This window comes from Danio rerio, chromosome 23 (genome assembly GCF_049306965.1).
Source record: "Danio rerio strain Tuebingen ecotype United States chromosome 23, GRCz12tu, whole genome shotgun sequence".
NCBI lineage: Eukaryota > Metazoa > Chordata > Actinopteri > Cypriniformes > Danionidae > Danio > Danio rerio.
The window spans coordinates 125,965-146,716 of record NC_133198.1 but is presented as its reverse complement, the minus strand read 5'-3'; the positions used below and the strand labels follow the sequence as shown (position 1 = coordinate 146,716).

The window sequence follows — 20,752 nt, the reverse complement described above, 5'->3', positions numbered from 1 at the left end:
TGCCTTCAACAGAATTTAATGCATGCTGAAAGGCTAAACATGATAAAGTGAAGTGTGTGTGTGTGTGTGTGTGTGTGTGTGGTCGTGTGTGTTGCCTGTTTCCCTGCTGTGCTGTCAGATCGAGGTCTTGTTATTTTCAGCTTTTGCCGGATATGATTCAGACCGAAGAACTGTGTAATTATAAAACACACACTCGTACACACATACACACACACACACACACACACGCACACACACACAAGCACACACACACTGATGGTTTCTGGTAAGACTGTTGGGATCCCCCGGTTGGAGGAGCATTAGGTGCTGCAAAACACTGCTTTAGTTTCACTATGTGCAATGTGTGTGTGTGTGTGTGTGTGTGTGTGTGTGTGTGTGTGTGTGTGTGTGTGTGAACTGGGGACTTTTGTTTGTCTCCTCTGCCCTAAAAGAGTTTAAATAGTATTGTGAACACGTGCTGAAACTGCTCCACCACACTGCAGCAATAGAGAAGAGCCGTGTTCATATGCATGTTCAGTGTGTGTGTGTGTGTGTGTGTGTGTGTGTGTGTGTGTGTGTGTGTGTATCTCCAGCGGTCTCTAATGCTGATCAAGAGTTAATTGTGTTTGTTCTTGATGCAGAAACACTTTGATTGACATTCTCCATTTGTTCGTGTCATCAGTGGGGGAAAGCCCCGCCCACTAGTGCCCATCTCTCCATCTCATTAGCATAAACAGCAGGCCTGAGTGAGAAGCAGCCGTCTGTCCATTAGCCATTAGAGTTTTAAGTCTGCCGCTATGCTGACACACAGGCATCTGTAGCTCCGCCCTCTTCTGAAAAGAGCTCAATCTCATTTGCATTTAAAGTGACAGTCACCAAAACTCATCTGTGTGCTGTTCTCAGCTCAAACTCTCACACACACTAAAGAGAACAGAGACGTGTTTACAGCTTGTATAAATGGGCAGAATAACTCTCCTTTAAGTGTTCGTTTCCTATACTTTCAAAATTATTCCACATAAATCTGCAGATGTTTTTAAAAATGGAAAATTCTGCACAGAAATAGTGAAACCAGTCTGATCTGTTCCGTCTAATGAGCACAGAGAGCAGGCGTTGAGCCTCAGCCAGCGCTGAGAGTCTAGAGGAAATCAGAAACCCACTGGAGACCGGCAGTGTGTGTCCTTGTTTCTGAGAAGCGGGTCAGGTAGTGGTTTCAGAGCGTGTGTGCGGCGTGCGAATGCTGACCGGTTCTGTTTTACAGAGAAACACCTAAAGAAAAGAAGCATGCATTGACAGTACATGCGCATATCCACATATTGACAGGGCTCTGCATCACGCACGGCTGCCGTACATGCTCGATGTGCCTTTATCTGTGGTGGAAATCACTGAAGGGTTTCTTGGTAGCTGCTGATGAGGATGAGCTGAGTTCACAGAAAGATCAGATCGAAGTCTATTGAGGCAATATAAACACGTCATGTCATCTTCATTTCTGTAGCGCTCTCATTGTGCACGGTATTGTGTCAAAGCAGATTCACATTGAGTAGAGAGTATATTAATGTTTCACACACTATATTTCACTTCAGTTTTTATTATTTCCACATTTATTTACAAACTGCATGAATAAACTGCGTAAAGCGAAAGCACATCTCCATGAAAAACATTTCAACAAGTTTAAAATAACTCAGGGAAGTGCGTGTGTAAGAATATAATATTATTACTACACACAGAAATATACGCTTTAGAATAAATGAAAATTCAAATATGTGGGATAAAAATATTCAGAGTTACATAAATGTAAAAAAATGCATTTATTTATTAAGCTACTTTCAGCTCCATTTTAATGTCAGCATGTCGGGATAATATACATTTTAAGATCTTAACGTCAAAATGGCCACTTCAAAAACTACTTCTATGCTGGAATAGTTGGCGGTTCATTCCGCTGTGGCAATGTCTGATAAATAAGGGACTAAGCCAAAAAGAAAATGAACGAATGAATGAATAAATGAATAATAATAATAATAATAATAATAATAATAATAAATCCTGTGTAATACATTATTATAATTATCATATTCAATAACTCATTCTATTTCCTTTCATGTCATTTACATCAACATTAGCCCCTGCACTGTAAAACATTATATGATTAATTAGTCCTGACAGCATATGTTTTTAGGTCATTTTAACTTAACTTTAACTTAGGTCATATTAAACTAACTTAATCATGTTTTAACTTAATCTTATAAGTTACACAAGCTCTTTTAAGTCAGTTTAACATAATATAATATAATATAAGTTCAATGGACTCAAAAGGCTAATTTGATTCAGCTAAAAAATGTAGGGGCAAAAAACAGTGAGCTACTGAAATAAGCCAGTCAAACTGATGAGTTCCTTACAGAACATTAATAAAAGACAAGAAAGTGAAATAATCAAACATAATTAACACATATACTGACAAATCTGAGCTTTCTTTGGGAATAATAATAATAATAATAATAATAATAATAATAAAATAATAATAATATTAATAATAATAATATTGACAATAATAATAAATAATAATATTAATATATAATAATGATAATAATGATGATGATAATAATAATAATAATAATAATAATAATAATAATAATAATAACAACAACAGCAACAACAACAACAACAACTATAATAATAATAATAGCAATAATAATAATAATAATAATAATAATAATAATAATAATAATAATAATAATAATAATAATAATAATAAATGAATAATAATATTATTTATTATTTTGCATATTCATATATTTAATAATCAATATTTTGTAGATGTATATCCTCATGAGCATCTGCTAGTGAAATGAGCAGTGTGTGAAGGTGCTGATTTGTGACAGAACTTTCAAGTACACTAGAGTGCAGTGTGGATGCTTCTGCAGCCTATGAAATAACAGGGCAGGAAACAATGCGAGCATGCAGGCGTGTTTCGTCACACGCTATTTTTGGAGAACTCCGCCCACATTTCTATTTTCGTCCGCCTCGGGGGGCGGGGCTTAGCCAGATACTTGTAATAACTCACTTTCTCCCTCTCGCACCACTGGCGAACATCGCTGCGGCTCTTTTTAATGGATGTCAGGCTACAAACTGAGGATTAGGACCAGATTCAGCAGATTTGGACATTTTAAAGCAGCGTGTGCAAAAAAGAAAAGCAGTCTCACAGAAGGGAATAGCGACCTGTTGCATGCTTTTATCCTTCACACAAGGTACTGGCGCTCTCTCGTCTTATGAACTGAGCTGCTGGGCTCTTTATGAGGAAGTCAGTCTGCTGCTTGGTATTTCCAGTGCAGCCTTATACAACAGTTACTCCTGCTGTTTGTTTTAATTCATCACTTTACAACAGTTTATTATTATTATTATTATTATTACACTGTCAGCGAAATCTATTTTAGTTTAGTTATAAGTCTGTTTGTGAAACATTTAAATCAGACACTTAATGTTAGTGGAAAGAAAAACAAACAAACAGTCTTGAGTAGCTGCTGAAGCTGTAGTTCACCAGAAGAGTCGGACTCGAGTGCTGAATGCTCCTCTAACTCCGGCTTTCAGCTTGTGTGCAGTCTGACTCAGTGCCGTGTGACTTTATTCGGCTCTTAAAAGCGGCAGTGATGGTCAAAACTGCTCTGCTTGCTTATAATGTGGTAAAGTTGGTTTATTTTCGCGCATATCCGTTCGGTGTCAACTTGTGACGCTCCCTATAGTGATTACCATCAATATTCGGTCTGGATTCTGATGTAAACATGACTCGAAATCAACATCAGCGCTGTTTATTTGACTGTTGAGAGTGTCTGATCATATGATTTCACTGTTTAGAAACTTTTCTGAGATTAAGTCATTAAGGAGAAAGGCTGAATGTGTCAATGTAAAACCCTAACCCTAACCCTAAGTGACCGTAAATACTTGTGAGTGATAACGAGTTTACCATGGTAACCGAGTTAAAACAGCTAGCCTGCTGTACTCAACCGCTAATTCTTGAGGAAAGAACTTTTTAAGCGGTACATGTGTGTTTTGCTGACAGTCTGTGCTGACACCAGATCGTATTTTAACATATACCTCGTTTACTGTGGTAAACTGTGAGAGGCAGGAAACGCTTCTGAAATGACATCTCCGCTTTTCCTCCGCAGATGGAAGTAGCGCAGCGGGCCTGATCGTCGAGTCAGACCGAGGAAGGGACACTCACTACTGGGGAGTGCCAGGTATTTTGCCTTCATTTGTTCAACTGTAAACCGTGTTGAGAAGACGTGAGAACACATCTTTAGTTTCCGTCCAAATGAGTCATTAAACAAGCTAACCGAATCTGTTTCCGATATGAACATTCATGACGCTATTATGGTGAGGTGTTAGCAGATTCCCTCAGATCATGGACATTTCTGGACTATCAGGGGCTTTTGTAAAGCAGTTTTCTATCTCCATCCATCCATCCATCCATCCATCCATCCATCCATCCATCCATCCATCCATCCATCCATCCATCCATCCATCCATCCATCCATCCATCCATCCATCCATCTGTCTGGCAAAATGATAAATTATTGGGCTTCTTGTGGATTTTCCCAAGTGCTGTTTAACAGAGCAAAGACAATATCACATAATTTACTAAATTCGTTTCTTCTAGAAAATGTCTTGTTACTTTTATTTTGAACATTATTTATACAAATCTGAGGTTATTAGTATTAGCCCCCTTAAGATTTCTTTCCTCCTGATCTACAGAAAAAAAACACTGTTATCTAATAAATGTCACTGTAAGCTGAACACTAGTGTCTTGAAGAATATCTAGTCTGATATTATGTGCTGTCATCATAGCAAAACGAACATCAGTTATTAGAAGTGATTATTAAAACTGTTTCAAAATGGGTTTCAAAACTTGAGAAATATTAAAAAATAATTTATATATGTATATATATTTGATATATAATAATTATTACAACTGAAAACAGTTATTGTGATTTTCTTCTTTCATATGCATCTATATTTTTGTACATTTTGTTGTTGTTTCACACATATGGCTATTTTCAGCTCCATTTTAACGTCAGCATGTCAAGATAATATACATTTTAAGATCTTTAATGTCAAAATGGCCACTTCAAAAACAGCATTTTTCTAAAGGCTGAATGTAATGTTTGTAAAGCGACTATCCAGCTGTCTGGAGCGCTTCACATCACACAAAGAGCACAAAAACTGAGGTAGATTATCCACTGCTCTTCTCATAGTGCGTATTAAAGTCATGCATATTTATATTCAAGCTAAAACACTTTAGTATTATATATTTTTATTTTAACATATGTTTTAATATGATATAGACCAATTCTGATGGTATGATAACCTTGGATAAAATGATCACAGTTTCACGGTGCTGTGATTACCGCTCTAAAATATATTCATTTACAACATCTGGGGGGCAAAACAACAACTTTCTTCCCCTTTGAACACAATATATTTTATTTAGAGAAACATTTATAATATTTTGGAGCAGTAAACATGTCACACTAAAGGATTCTAATGAATATTCGACTTCTGCTCTCTTCATTTCTTCAAAATAACTGATTTCTTTACAATTTAAAACAGCCCTGAGTGAGAAGCAGCCGTCTGTCCGTCATTAGAGTTTTAAGTCTGCCACTATGCTGACACACAGGCGCCTGTAGCTCCGCCCTCTTCTGAAAAGAGCACAATCTCATTTGCATTTAAAGCGACAGTCACCAAAACACCACAATTAGGATCAGAGCCTGAAAGGGTCAGCTTCAGAGAGCTGGAGGACATCATCTGTGTGCTGTTTTCAGCTCACACACACACACACACACACACACACACACACACACACACACACACACACACACACACACCCACACACACACACACACACACACACACACACACACTCTACACACACACACACACACACACACACATACTCTAGAGACAGCAGAGACACAGTTTACGTCTTTACCTTTAATGTGGTAACCCTGTGTTAAGCAACACAATGTCATTGCATTCAGTTAAATGGTAAAGTGGCACCTGCAAGGAAATGCTGCAGGTTTTCACCGTTTTCTAGCAGGCAGGGTGATGTTGTGTTGGGTGGATGTATGATGCCTGTTCTTGTCAAGTACACATAGGTGTTAAGCAGAGTAACCACAGCTGTAGACAACCACGTTAACTATCACAAACGACCAACAGCAATGTAGGTTTCACATCTGACAACCGACACAGTACTCATATTTACATCAGAAATGCACCTTTTGGGGTGAAACTCAAATTAAGAGTAATAGTGTGTGTATTTACACTTTCTATCAAGCATGTGTTTAATGCATTAAATGGTCATGATGTTAATGCATGCATGAAGCCTTATAAATGACCATATAACATGTTTGATCAATTCATTAATAATAAAAACAGAGAAGAGAATATGTTTTTAATGCATGCAGAACTGGTCATACTGTATATTCAAATGCAGTGGCAACACAGGAACATATGAATATAGTAAACTGGGATTATTATACTGTAACTGGGCAAAATGATGTTCAGCATTATCACTGCCACTATTATTCATGTGTTCAGGCATTATAACATGTTCATTTGTAATTGTTTTATGACAGCTGAATGTGTCTGTGCTGCTTCACATCTTTATGAAATGCTAATTATAACATTTAAAAGAGCAGAGCTTATATTATATAGAAATATTAAGTTAGAAAGTTTGTAGATGAAAATAGCCCTGTGTTTTATCTAAATAGTTCTACTTTGATTCGTCTGAAAGGCTGTGTTTGGTCCGCTTAAAGCAAACACTTAGTTATTGCTGTTGGTTTTACTCATTCACACATTTTAAAATTGACAAACATTCATGCACATGTTTAAGTTCCAATATATGTCATAAAAGCCTTTTATTTTTGTTCTGTTTTGTTCCTTTGTCTGTAAATGGAATAGTAGCTTCTGGCCTGGAGCAAACATGACAAGAGAGCCAGTCTACAAGTGTGAACACCACCTATATGATGCATGTAGTTTATAGCTTAATCGCCGCTGCTACAGTATAAACAGTGTTTGTGCTGTATATGTACAGTGCTCAGAGATTGACTCATGTTATTATCATCATATGCTGAAGCTGATACGGCGGATCTCCTTTTTCAGATGTGTTGGTTTTGGATTAGCGTTGTAGAATAGATGTAGTTTGGCTTGCATTACTCCTGATTGCATCAGTTTGTAAGGGACCTTTCTTTTTCTAAGACGTCTGAATAACCTGCACTCCTCTCCAGTACACACAGTTTAAATGACATTTATTCATTGTGTACTTAAATTCAGTCAAGACAATGACTCATTACAACAATAACTCTTCAGTTTTAATACAAATTTCATAATATATATATCTAGAATACTAATATATCTAAATATAATATACATAATATATAACAAAATCAATACTTTAATTCAGCAAAGATTCATTAAATTGGTTCAAAGTGGCCATATAATTGCTGATTTCTGTTTTAAATGGTTAAATGCCTTTAATAAAATTGAATATTTATAATTATCAGACCGAATTCATCTTTTGAAAAGTTTCCAAATCAGTATCTATCAGCAACATTGATGAAAATCATGTTTCTATATCATCAAATCCACATCGCTGAATGATTTCTGAAGGATCAGATTTATGTTATTATTATTATTTCTTATTTTATTTTATTAATATTATTATTATCATTATTATTTAATATTATTATTATGGTTTATTTTTTATATTATTATTATTATTATTATTATTATTATTATTATTATAGATTATTATTATTATTATTATTATTATTATTATTATTATAGATTATTATTATTATCATCATTGTTGTTGTTATTATTATTATTATTATTAAACTGTATATTATCTGTGTATTTTTGTGCCGTGTAAGGCTGTTGTGTTTTAATCAATTAAAGTCAGATTCATAATTATAACACTGTCAAATTCATGATTATTTTAACCCATACATCATCTGTGGGAGGGACAGTAAATCTCAACAGGACATGAGCATTAATTATTAATTAGCTCTGCGGTATACTGATATTGCTAACTAATAAATGATTCTGCTGTATGGACTGTACATGTTGTAATTGCAAATTACTTTCATCCTGTTCACAAGGAATAGGTTTTAATGTGAAGACTGACATTGAATAAAGTCAGACAATGTTTGTGTTTTAATGAAGGTTTGCTATTATATTGTGTTGTCTTGTTATTATATAGTATTCTGGCAGTATGAGTTTAGTGTAAACAAACATAAGTGCTACAGATGCTTGTGTTGTTGCAGTTTGAGGAAAACTATTGGTTATTTTAATAATCGATATATGAACGATTAATTTTAAAATAATTGTTTTATATAAATAGATATTTTTACGATTTTGAATAATTCAAACATTTAATTTAATGTATTTTAAAATGATTTAATTTGAATAAATGCAATAACTTAAATTGAGTGAAAACGTCCTGCATGTGTGTGCGTCTCTATCTACAGTGTGTGCAGTTGCATTATAAATATATCTAGCAGCAGTGGAGTGCTGTAGCTGGCCGATTCGTCTCGAGTTGCATGCTCCGCAGCAGGTTGAGCGTTTGCGGGAAAAACAACACGATGAGGTCACGGCCGGCGGCGCGGGCTACAGTTTCACCCGTGCTGTGAGAGGGATCCGACACCGCTCCCGCTCTTTTGTTTGGCTGTAACCGGGCCCCACGGACCGCTCGTGAAGACCACTGAATGCTCCGCTGTAGAAGTGCCGGCCTTTTGTCTCGCACACAATTTATGTAGTCTGTGAGATCCGATATATAGTTTCGTCATAGTTTATAGTGCAGATGATATTGAGCAATGCCATGGAACTTGTGGCTCTAATCATATCTCATTCAGTCACTAAACCACAGTCTGTGTACACTACCTCACAGTCAACTCCTCCCCTGCAAACATGTTTAATTGAGGGAAATGAGCATGTGTTATGAAGCTGAGCAGAAAAGTACACAGCATACTGTGAATTAAACTGCACAAGCCAAAAGAAACGATGCTCATCCACAGGAGAAGAGTTGCTCTCCACAGAACCAACATGACTGAGTTTATTTATCGGACATTTCTGCATTTATTAGGGAAGGGCTTGCTTATGGATGTGACAGATGTGAATTTGGCACTCGTGTGACTTCGGGAAATCAAATAAAATGGTCTGAAAACATTGACCGAGGCATTAGTGAGTATCTTTACAGGACTGTAAAACACAACTTTACTTCATGCAGGGTTGACATCTGCATGGACTTGCTCTTGTGCACGCTGCTCTTCTGGATAGTAAACATTTAGTGAATTGCAGAGAGAAAGCTCAACCTAAAAATAAACAGAAAGTCAATGTTTGCTGTTGAGGACACAGGTGTAGTAATCATTACGTTTAATCTTGTAGTCCTTGGTGTGAACGGCCTTTACCATTTTGTAATTTGACAAGCTTCATAGTTTCACTCTGATCAACATACTAATAGGGAAGCAGAGACTGCTATAATGTCTATTTCCAGCAAACTGTAACAGGTGACGGCACGACACCCCCACAATACACCATTTCACCTCAGTAAAATCTTCATTACCTTGGCTAACCATTCCAATGATCCATATTTCCTTATTGTCATTCTGTCCGGCCATCTTTCTTCACTATAATCTTCATCTGTAATCAATATCGAAACTTTCCTCTAACTCTTCAATTAAATTCTTGTCTAGCCAGTGTCCAAGCAGAACATCGTCAAATGATGTTGATATTTGGTTGATTATAGGTTGTTTTGGAAACTGACCAAAATCCAATGTCGAGCCCACATTTTAAACCAGCGTCATCAGATACTGACGTTTATTCATCAGGTATGGCAACCAAAATCCAACATCTGATAGACGTCCACATAATGTCAAGCTGTAACATCATTAGACGTTGATATTTGGTTGTATTTAGGTTGGATGTTGGACATTGACGTCGTCCTGACGTTTGGTTCTGATGTTAACACATTTTTCATCTCTAAACAAAATGCAACATACACGTGATATTGGGGTACAACGTCAATCTGACGTCATGTTGACCTCCTGAATCTGCTGAGAATTGATCAGATCCATCAGTCACATGAGACCCACCAATAACAAACTACAACCAGACGTTCATTTCATTCCTAACAGAAGAGTCCCATCCTACATTTGTTCTTTGTTTGAGGAGCCATTTCTCTCAATATACCTCCCAGCAGTGGTTTTCTGGAGCTTTCTAAAGTCAAAAATACTGTTTAATATGACTGAATCCATGTTAGATGATCACCAGTCATTGTCATTTAATACTCGCTCCTTAACGTTTGCGTAACTGGAGTCTGCAGAGACTTTTATTTCTGCTAGTAGGTGTGCTTCCAACAATATTGAGTAGGGGGCGGGGCTTCTTTCTGTGGAGCTTTCACTGGTAGCAAACCAACAGTAAGAGGGGCGTGGCTATGCACATTGAGGCTGAAGCGTCTAAGTGATATAATCAGAGAAGCAGCCAATCCAAACGCAGAAGATCAACAAGACAAACAACTGAGTGGATTCCTCATCTGCACAGACGATCTGTTCATCTATAGAAGAAGATGCACTCGCAGACTAAACGCAGACGAGTTTTGAGTTCACACAGATTTAAGATGCCTTCCTCTTGTTTCCCACCACTCATCTTACCTGCGAGGCGATGTGAACAGGCAGGGTTATGTGTGAGCTGACGGCAGTGATGGGAAGATGTTCATTGTGGGGTATTTTTCAGCGAGCGGGAGAGCAGGAGAGTCAAGCTGACAATAGTGAGATTGTTTTTCAGGGATCTGCAGTAAAGATCACATTTCCTGTTACTGGCTGAAAGCGGGGTCAGCTGACACCAGCCTGTTCACCGCTGCGGCTGTCATCACCGCTCCGACCAGAGAAAATAAAGCACTCACAGCTACAGGGCACAGCTTAACCCTTCACATGCTCTCACAGCCATCGTGTGCTGCTTTCATTCACTCTTTTACCTCTGAGGGTCCCACACACACTCATAACATGACTTTTACTGCTTGTTCAAGCTACTTACTTAAAATTAAACAACACAGTTCTCAAGCCCAGCTTAATTGCTGCATGTTCAATCCCCTTCACATGGTTAAGTTGACTTGATGGGTTAGTGTTGGGACAGCATGACTGAATAGTGTGGACCCCTGCATTATAAACTCATAGAGCTGTGTCCGCTCTCGCTGTTGTCAGTTCTGCTGATATTGATCGATATTGAAGTGATTGATCAGGAAGCTCATTGGCTGGAGTAAATCGGAATCTTCTGTAATTCATCCAGGATGTGACGACGCTGCCTTATGAAAGCGCTGTGATTTATTTTTAGTGTGGTTTGTTGGTACTTCTGTATGCAATAGCTGTTACTGAGTAATGTATACTGGCTAACATATAAGTGAAGCTCATTATCCTGTCTCCATTAGCTGCTGTTCGCTTCTGTTTGCATGCGTTTGTAGATGTGTAGTAGAAACTAAAACAAAGGTTGATTTGTTCAGTTGTACAGTATGCTGATTAGTCATAGATCACTTGACTGTAGTCTGCATGTTCTCTTGGATGATGGCTAGGAATAACACAAATAAAATGATCAAGTGTCGCACTGACTAATTAACCAAGCAGCTATTTCTACCACAATTGATTATTCTCAGCCAGTTATGGAGCATATGAAGAGGCCTGTGTTTGTAGACTATTCATGCACTTTTCAACCGAGACTCATTCTGATTGCGCACCCCTGTATACATTTCTGAAGAGCGACTAATACATCCCAGGAGCTATATTTATTGGCAGTTTTGTGTTTGTGAATCCACCAGAGGGTGCTATGTGTGCTTTTTCAGATCTCAAATGACTCTAACAAGTGCCTTTCACACCTGCTGTTCTCACATAACTCCACCAGAGGACGCTGTCCACTGACTGACCGATTGAACCCGCGCCCACTCCCTTTCCTAAACCCAACCGATAGTGTTCACAGCTCCATCATCACAGCCAACTCCATTCCACGTCACAAGTCCGCTGACATTCGCGGCTCAGCTGGTAGCGTGAAAATGACTGCCGTCATACTGCCCTGTAGCGTTCACTTTAAGATGAAATGCAGCCATACGTACCTCTGGCTACATAATTCTCCATCTCCAGAAATGTACAGGGCTACGCTTTCAGAGTAAGCCTGTGCTGTGTTTAGTCCTGTGTTTACTGTGTGTTTAAATGCATGCCTGCCCAGGTCAAATAGCTGCAGATCTGAATTATTTCTTTTGCTTATCATTTGGCAACAGCATGAATGAATGAAGGAATAAATTAATTTATTTAACAGAGACAATGCACAAAAACGTCATTAACCTCAAAGAGGAAAGATGCATTGTGCAGGAGTGCTATTTTCCACCTGCAGTCTCTGGACAGGTACAAATTAAAACAATCATATCTGATTAATTGAAAGGTCAGTTTAAAACACACAGTACAGGCATAATCGCTTATAAACTAAAACACTGACAAATTAAAAACAGCAGGAGGACAAATTCAGCTAGAAACTGGTATTTGTGAGTGTTATTGTATTTGTATTTGTAATCCAACAGCATGTGTAACGCACTGAAACCCTGCACACAGAGTTATTAATCTGGTGCCAAAACAAAACAGTTTTCAAGCAGTGAGGATGATTCAGAATCCAGTCCTTATTGTGGAAAGAGGAAAGATCATCTAAAACACGTCTTTATTTTTCAGATCTTTCACATTTTGCTTGTCATAACAGAACATAAACACTCAATAGTTGATGAGTTTGACTATTAATTAGACTTCATAGACCAAATAAATATTTTAATATTGCTTGACGGACCATGTGACTTCAGTTATGCCTGTTCTATAACACTGGATAATATGGAGTTTCCTGTTTGGTGGAGGTTGTGTCCATATATAGCAACTGAAAGACACATGTAAGTATTTTGGTAAATGAAGAGTTGTGCTGATTATTTAACTCGTTGGTTGGTTATATTCCTATTAGAGCTTTGAGCTAATGCAGACCAGCTGTAGATCCCTGAACTACTATTCTATCCTTTAGGTGCTGGAAGATTATCCACTGCTTTAGTTATTGAATTCTTGCACCAAATAGTGAGCACATTCAATACTAGAACCACTGTTAGATGTTTGTGCACTGTAAAAAATGTTACTTAGATCTAACTTATAAAAAGTGAGGCAAGTGGTTGCATCGGACGTTTTAGGTTGATTCAACTTCCAGCCTTTTTTAAGTATTTTAAACACTAAAACATTGCTTAAAACAAATGCAATAAAATTAAGTTGAGCCAAATAATATTTCTAAAATTACTCAAATCAGATAAACTTACTTTTTTTGTTAAACTTAACTTACTTATACATTGCTATATGTTGACTGTACTCATTTTAATTAAGTATTATGAACTTAATGATCTAAATAAAATTAACCATGCATATGTCATTTAAAACGAATTTAATTGACTTCTGGCTGTAACCTCAGAAAATAAATCGGCGTTTCTATATTGTAAGCACAATATACACTAGTAAACACAGATAAACAGACTTTCCTGTCAATAACAATTAAATAAGAATGGGAAGATGGATTAAAGACCATAACATGTATTCAATATCAATCAATGTTCCTTTTAATAGTGACTACAAAATAGGCCATTAATGTGGCTACACGTACACAATACATAAATAAAAACATTAATAATACCAGATCCTATTGAGAAATCATCCAAGGAAACTCAGTGAGGAGATTTGCATATTTTGATGAAGATTTTGGATGCATAATGTCCAGTCCCACAAAGAGTCTCTAATACATCTTAAATGTATACAGTTTTGATGGATACTTGAAGTCGAGGACATCGATAAGTCCAAACAGGAGCCATCATGCATTTGACAGGTTTGGCAAACCTCTGACAGTCCTATGATAATCCAAACTGTGTTGGGCTGATGGCAAATTTTTCCCGTGGGCAGCCGCATGCACCTCTGATTCCTCACAACTCTATTGGTACAGACAAAAAGAAACAGGAGTTCAGGTGGTTGCTACCAAACAACATTAAATAGCTAAATACTAAATAGAAAATAACTACAAGTGAAGTTACAAAAGTCCAGTGAGAATGATGCATGGATGAAACACCTTAGTTTATCAGCCTAACTTTTATTTAAAAAATAAAAAAAGGTTATAGAGGTTGTGTAATTACATTATTCCAGGTGTTTTTAGTTATCAAATTTTAAAGAAAACTGTGATTTTACTCAGTGTAACAGTGCATGTCATTGTGTTTTCCTGTCAATCACAGAATTGTTAAAATTTAGGTATTACATTTTTTTGTTTATTTTGGCAACTTATAAAGCATAAGAATGTGTATTTAATTTAGATATTAAAACTGTTTGAAAACGGCTATAAGAAAATTATAGAATACAAATTCTATAATTTAATTGTCATCTTCATTTTGCACCAAACTTTGCACGTCATAATACAAATTTTATTAAATAAATAAATAAATACATTGCCATTTTACACATTACATTAAGGTTTACATTAAATTTTTGCTAAAGCTACATTTAATTGACTTTTTCTTCAAATTTAACGTCACTGGCAAATGACAGTTCAGTGATTCAGTGTTATCAGTTAGCTTTATTGAAAGACTGACAGATAATAAGAAACTGCATTAGGATATTTTTATACTGTTTTTACTGTTGCACACATAAAAAAAATCTTCAGATATCAAATGTAAGTTAATTCTATGGAGCCCACTATTGTTTGCAATTTTACCAATGTTTTACTTACCTGCAAATAATTATAGCTGTAATTGTATCTAATGTTTTTCTTACCTGGATGTGAAGTTTGAAGATCCACAGGTAACAAAATCACTTTGGTATCTAAAGACCAAGAACATGCATTTTAGAATGAGGTGCATACAATTTAAATGGTTCTGTAAACATCAGTAGTAAATGTAATTTAAGTTAAAATAAATTGTAAATCTGTAATTTATTCACTATGCAGCATTAAAAAACTTATGGACTAAATCTCTAAAACACAAACTTTAAGTTATACTTTCTCTTACGTTAAACACAAACTACTTAACTGTTGCATACGTTTCTGAATTTAATATCCATCCTTAATGTGCTGCTATAACTTAGGTGAGCTAACTTTAGCTAAGTTAGCGCTAACAAACTGAACCCCCACACCCCGACCGCCCACCAGTGACCTTGTTAATCGGTTCTGCAACGTTAGTTTTACCTACTAAGTGTTTTAAAACTACTTTCACTATTTTTCTCAATAATATCACTTTTAATCGTTAGTATAAACTAGCGTTGGTTAGCGTTAGCCAACTTAGCTTTCCATGTGAGAGCAGTCTAACTGTTAACATACCTGAGGCTACAGTACAATTTACAAAGCTAAAACCTCACCTGCCTAGCGAAGACAGCAGTTTTGCATGACTTTACAATTATCATTCGGCTAAATTTGCAACTTACCGTGTTAATCAGATCCGCTGCTGGGAGCAGTTAATGTCGACCATTGCAGAAGCTGCGTCTGCCTGCTAAATCCCGGGCAATGAAAAAGGAGTCACGCCAAACTATTAAAATCACGTTTTATGAACACCTGCCCACATCGACAGCTGCTCTAATAAATTGTCTGTGTCAACTCACTTTTATAACATTTATTCTACACAATAACCACGTACAAAAATCTACTCAAATAAATTGCATTAGTTTTATTTAAAATATACAGTTATATAAAAACTGATATATTTTAAGTAAAGAGGAAGCAAATTTTATTTTTTTGGTATAAAACAAATAAAATTAACTAGATTGCAATTATTTAAAGTAGATAGAACCAACTTTGTGAGTGTAGCACTTTTTACAGTGTGGAGTGTGTTGAGTAGCTGTGGATCACACTGACCTGAGCATGCTACTATATAACTCTCAGCCAGCAGTTGAGAGATTGAGTAGTTCTAGCATTATTTGATGTGTTGAGGCTGTGTTGGGCTATTGTGGAGCATGTGACTTACAGTCAGCTCAGCTTTCTCTCTAAAGAGGAAAAACAGAAGAGTTTCCTGTTTGGTAGAGGCTGCGCTGACTAGTTAACTAGTTTGACTATTATCTGCTTTTAGAGCGGTATTGACTAGACGCGCTCCTCATGACTTCATCTGTGCTTGCACTTTTATAATGACAGCAGCAGGAAACTTCCCCTTTTCTGGTTTGTAAGTAGCTGCACTGAGTAGTTTGCTAACCATGCGCTGCCACTGTTAGACGTGTTTGGCATGTGTCAGCTGTACCGCCAGACTCCTGTTGGGTTTGTTTCATGTGACATTTATTTTAGCTAACGCATGGTTGCAGTGACCACTATTGATGTCATGTAAATCATCTGACTTCTTAGTTGCAACTATGTTTGTTCTTTATTAAAGGTCCTGTGCAATTAAAAGTGTTTTAGACGTTAGCATCAGTATTGTTAGCTTTTAGGATGTCTATAAGCTATTGTGCAACAAAGCAGTGACAATTCACCTTTACGAGATATCAACGTGATATAAGCATCTAAAGTTTACAGTTTGTCACTTTAAAAAGGGGAGGGGCTACTGTATGCCCCGCCCTCTATTCTTATTTCACATCAAACATCCAGTAACAACATGCACATTTCAACGCACTTCGGGCACGTTTAAGGTGGATATAGTGCTTTTATTTTTAGTAGAGGGCGGCACGGTGGTTAGCACTATTGTGTATATATATATAGATTCATGATGTGTGTGTTTACTCCAGTTCCCCCCACAGTCCAAACACATGCGGTATTGGTGAACTGGAAAAACTAAAAGGTGTGTAATGAGCTCACAACAGGGGTAAGATCCAAATGCAGCTTTGGTTAAGTTGTCTGGCAGGCAAACATCGTTGTCAGGCAGTAATATAGACATAATCTAGATTGGAACGAGACAGGCGAGAAGGTCGAGACAGGTGGCAAACAACCAAAACATTAAACAAACAGAGGGTCCAAAAACACGGCAAGGCAAGAAAAACACAGTGGAAACAGGACTCAGCACTGTGTGTGTGAATGGTGTATATATAGTCCATGTAATCAGTGACGATGTCCCTCAGCTGCGTGTGATCAGAGCATGGACTGAAACTGGTTTGGGGCTGCAGGGCATGATGGGATTTGTAGTTCGGGTAAATGACATGGGATGTTCTCCAGCAACTCCACTGGCAATCCTAACAGTGTGTGTGTGTGTGTGTGTGTGTGTGTGTGTGTGTGTGTGTGTGTGTGTGTGTGTGTGTGTGTGTGTGTGTATGTGTGTATGTGTGTATGTGTGTGTGTGTGTGTGTGTGTGTGTGTGTGTGAGTTATTACAACCTAACAGACTCCTCCTCATTTCTGTTTGATGTCAAACTGACAGCTAAAAGGGGTGTGGTTAAGTGTGTTAGCCCCGCCCACTACCTCAGACAGACCTAATCTGAGAACTGAACTGAACACAAACAGGATATTCAGTGAAAGATTAACAGAGCACACTATTGTTTCAGTCTTAATGACCTGCACAGATGAAGTGTTCAGCAATGTCAGCTCACAACATCACCATGGCTAGTCTGGATTTCATGTGGACTTTAGGGGTTCAATGAATCATTTGATTATGCCCCTATTGAGAGCTTCACCAACCAGCTTTCAATACACTCTGAAATATCCAAAAGCAAAAGTGAAAGCAGCAGACATTATCCAGCTGAGCATGCGAGAGCTACATACCATGTCATTTCCAAATAATAACTAGTATAGAGCTGTCAGGGGAAACAAGCCCTGCTGGTTAGGCTATACAATATAAACCCATGCCGTGTTCTGGAGTGTCTACATGGGAATCAGCTAATCCTGTTTTCCCAGAGCAGCCCACACCGGCCCGCTGTTTTTAGAAGCAAGTTCAGGCAAGGTCTGCGAAGATCAGAACGCTGAGTTTGACCCCCCGAATGTTTGGAGACAAGGAAGTGTTCGGACACAAAGGTGCTCATTTGTTGGAGCGTACAGGACAGAAAGAGCACTGTGAGCTGCTCACTCTGTGTGTGTGTGTGTGTGTGTGTGTGTGAGGTTACTGGGAATGTTAATGTCCTCCTTCATTGTTGGAGGCTCAGACAGGAGCTCGTGAGGCTGCATATGTATGAGATGTGTTCCTGGCGAACGCTTTCCCAGAATGGTTGTTAAATCAAAAGAATCCATGGAAAGGGAAGGGATAGCGGAGGAAGGGCACGAGGGAGCGCAGGACGGAGAGGGAGATCTGCGCCAGAGGTGTCATTATGTGCATTTTTGTGTCCACTTGAGAGTTGTTGGAGTTCAAACACTGAATTACGCTGTTGAGTGGCGCCATTTTGAGTGTGCTGTAAATTGTGGCTAGACGTAACCTCCTCCTCCTCCTCCTCCTCTCTCTCAGAAATGATTTACGCTGAGAGGAGAACTACATTCCCATCATGCTGTAATGCGCTGGACACAGTTACGTAGCTCAAACAAATAACCAGTGAATGAGTGTGTTTGCATGCACGGAGAGCGGTCACGAACAGCATTATTTCAGAAAGTGCTGATGTGTTTACCTGCAGATCAGTGAAGCGGCTGCGCTGACAGATCATTACTGTTGGATATCGTGCGCTGACTTTCCTCAATATTTCTGTTTCTTTCTTACGGTTATTTTATTGACAGCTGGAGGGGCGTGGTTAATCATGTTAGCCCCGCCCACTACCTCAGACAGACCTAATCTGCGAAATTAGCTGAAAACAAGCTGATGTTGATTAAAGATCACAAGGAAAACTAATATTTTGTTCTTAATGACCTGCACAGATGAAGTGTTCAGCAGAGAACTAGCAATGTGAGCTCACATCATCAACACGGCTAGTCTTGTTTTATTTACTTGACTTTATTTTTGACTTTAATTACCATAGTGGTCAACATGATGCGTTTCAGTGTCTGCTATCTTTCCTCGTGACTTTATAAATGATGCCTCTGATGCCTAGCAACTTCCTGCTAACAAAAATATACCTATACCTCAGAGATGTCTATCAAAAGAGCATTTTCAGTGGTGCAGAAAGGCCTTCTGCCCTGCTTATGAAAGTGACGCACGGACTATATATATGTAGGCTGTATTCTTAGGTGATGACTTAATTAAATATGACGACAGACATCCAAAGTTTAATTTTAATATTTCAGTGGAAGCTTTGATATTTCATAAGAAGACTTTAATTCATGATTTAATCATGTACAACACAATAGAGAGAGCGTTGCTGATAACTAAGGGTGTATTTGCTTACTACATTACTAACTTCTATCTAGAAATAGCAGTGAAAGTGCAAAATGTTGGTCAACAACATACAATTACCCACAAAAAGGCACCAACGCTGTGTTAGAGTCTTGATATCAGGCCTGTGTGTTGCTCTACTGCTGGGTAAAATGCTCAACTTTGTTTACACGTGGTATGGTGGACTTGGATTTGAATAGACTTTACCTTCGTCTTGGTTGTTATGTACAGTAACGTGACGACATCACTTTAGATAAAAACCAATGCGTAAATGAAATGTCTTTCATCACAGACGTCTGCCATGCGTATGTTGCGTATACTATTATCACAATAACGGTAATTTTGATGTATAATATGCAGCCCTGTTTTTCATGGATTAATGATTGTAAATGAACAGAGTTCACACACTTTTTAAAGGCAGCTTGAGTGATGCTTGCGTGTGATGTACAATAGGATAGTTTAGATTTTACATTGTTTAGCAAGACGAGCTGTTTCAGCGCCTCCTGTGGCAGCTCTGAGAATGCAACGTGTACTCAGGAATTACATTTGGCCTCTTTCTCGGATGCAAACACTTGATACAAACACGAAATCAAGTGTAGCGAGACGTGTTTGTGATGTAAGCAGCTATAAAGGTGTTGACAGGTAATCAAGCCTGCCGAGTCAGCAGTGTTCACACACCTACAGAAATAGCATTCTCCTCATTAGAAGGACATAGTCCTGCATTTCAAACCAGATCTCTCTCACACACACACACACACACACACACACACACACACACACACAGACGTGACCTCAGCACTGCTCTTTCTCATTCTCATCCATCTTTTCTACATCAGACACATTCCTCTCATTGCCCTGGTAAGGCAGTTACTCTTCCTGCTGATAAATTGCAGTAGTTGCTTTAAGTAAAACACATACACACACCACACACACTCACTCCTGATGATGTGTATTGGCGTCAGCTGACCCGTATGTCTGCTTATAGGGTTTCAGTTGTGTTGTAACACACTTTAGGGTAAAAGCCACGCAGTGAAACAGAAAGCCACATATATATATATATATATATATATATATATATATATATATATATATATATATATATATATATATATATAATATTGTTTATTCTATTTTATATTTGGTTTTATTTATTTTTAATATTTAAGGTTTTATTTTTTAAATAAATGAATGTGTTTATTTATGCATTTATTTTTATTTTTTAAGTTTAATTTTATTTTATTCTAACTTCGTTTTATTTATTTTTTATATATTTTAAATAAATGTATTTATGTGTGTTTTTTTTCATTTTATTTATTTATTTTTTAATTAAATTTATTTTTTTTTATATTTTATATTAATTATTTTCATATTTAATTTTTAATTAAAAATAAATGTAATAATTATTAGTTTTTTAATTAATTTAATTGAATGTTTTATTTATTTTATAAAATTTTTTATATTTATTTTATTTTGTAATTCTTTCTGTTTTATATTT

At 37.2% G+C, this 20,752-nt stretch overlaps 1 protein-coding gene and 1 long non-coding RNA gene across 9 annotated transcripts in view; one reads left to right on the top strand and one right to left on the bottom strand.

Moving 5' to 3' along the window:
* hdac7a (histone deacetylase 7a) overlaps positions 1-20,752 on the top strand; it is a 99,215-nt gene that overhangs the window by 24,706 nt on the left and 53,757 nt on the right. For 3 of the 8 annotated variants that reach the window (XM_073939601.1, XM_073939599.1, XM_073939603.1), the window contains exon 2: positions 4,137-4,208. In XM_073939601.1, the coding sequence (XP_073795702.1) occupies positions 4,137-4,208 (72 nt within the window). Of the gene's footprint in view, positions 1-3,025; positions 3,222-3,774; positions 4,008-4,136; positions 4,209-20,752 lie in introns of those variants that run through there. The other 5 variants (XM_073939600.1, XM_073939598.1, XM_073939602.1 and 2 more) reach the window with 4 other exon arrangements.
* LOC141380606 (uncharacterized) lies at positions 13,919-15,580 on the bottom strand. The gene is made up of 3 exons (XR_012398912.1): positions 15,483-15,580; positions 14,838-14,885; positions 13,919-14,007 (listed from the first exon to the last, which is right to left on the bottom strand). It is a non-coding gene; the product is annotated as an uncharacterized lncRNA (long non-coding RNA).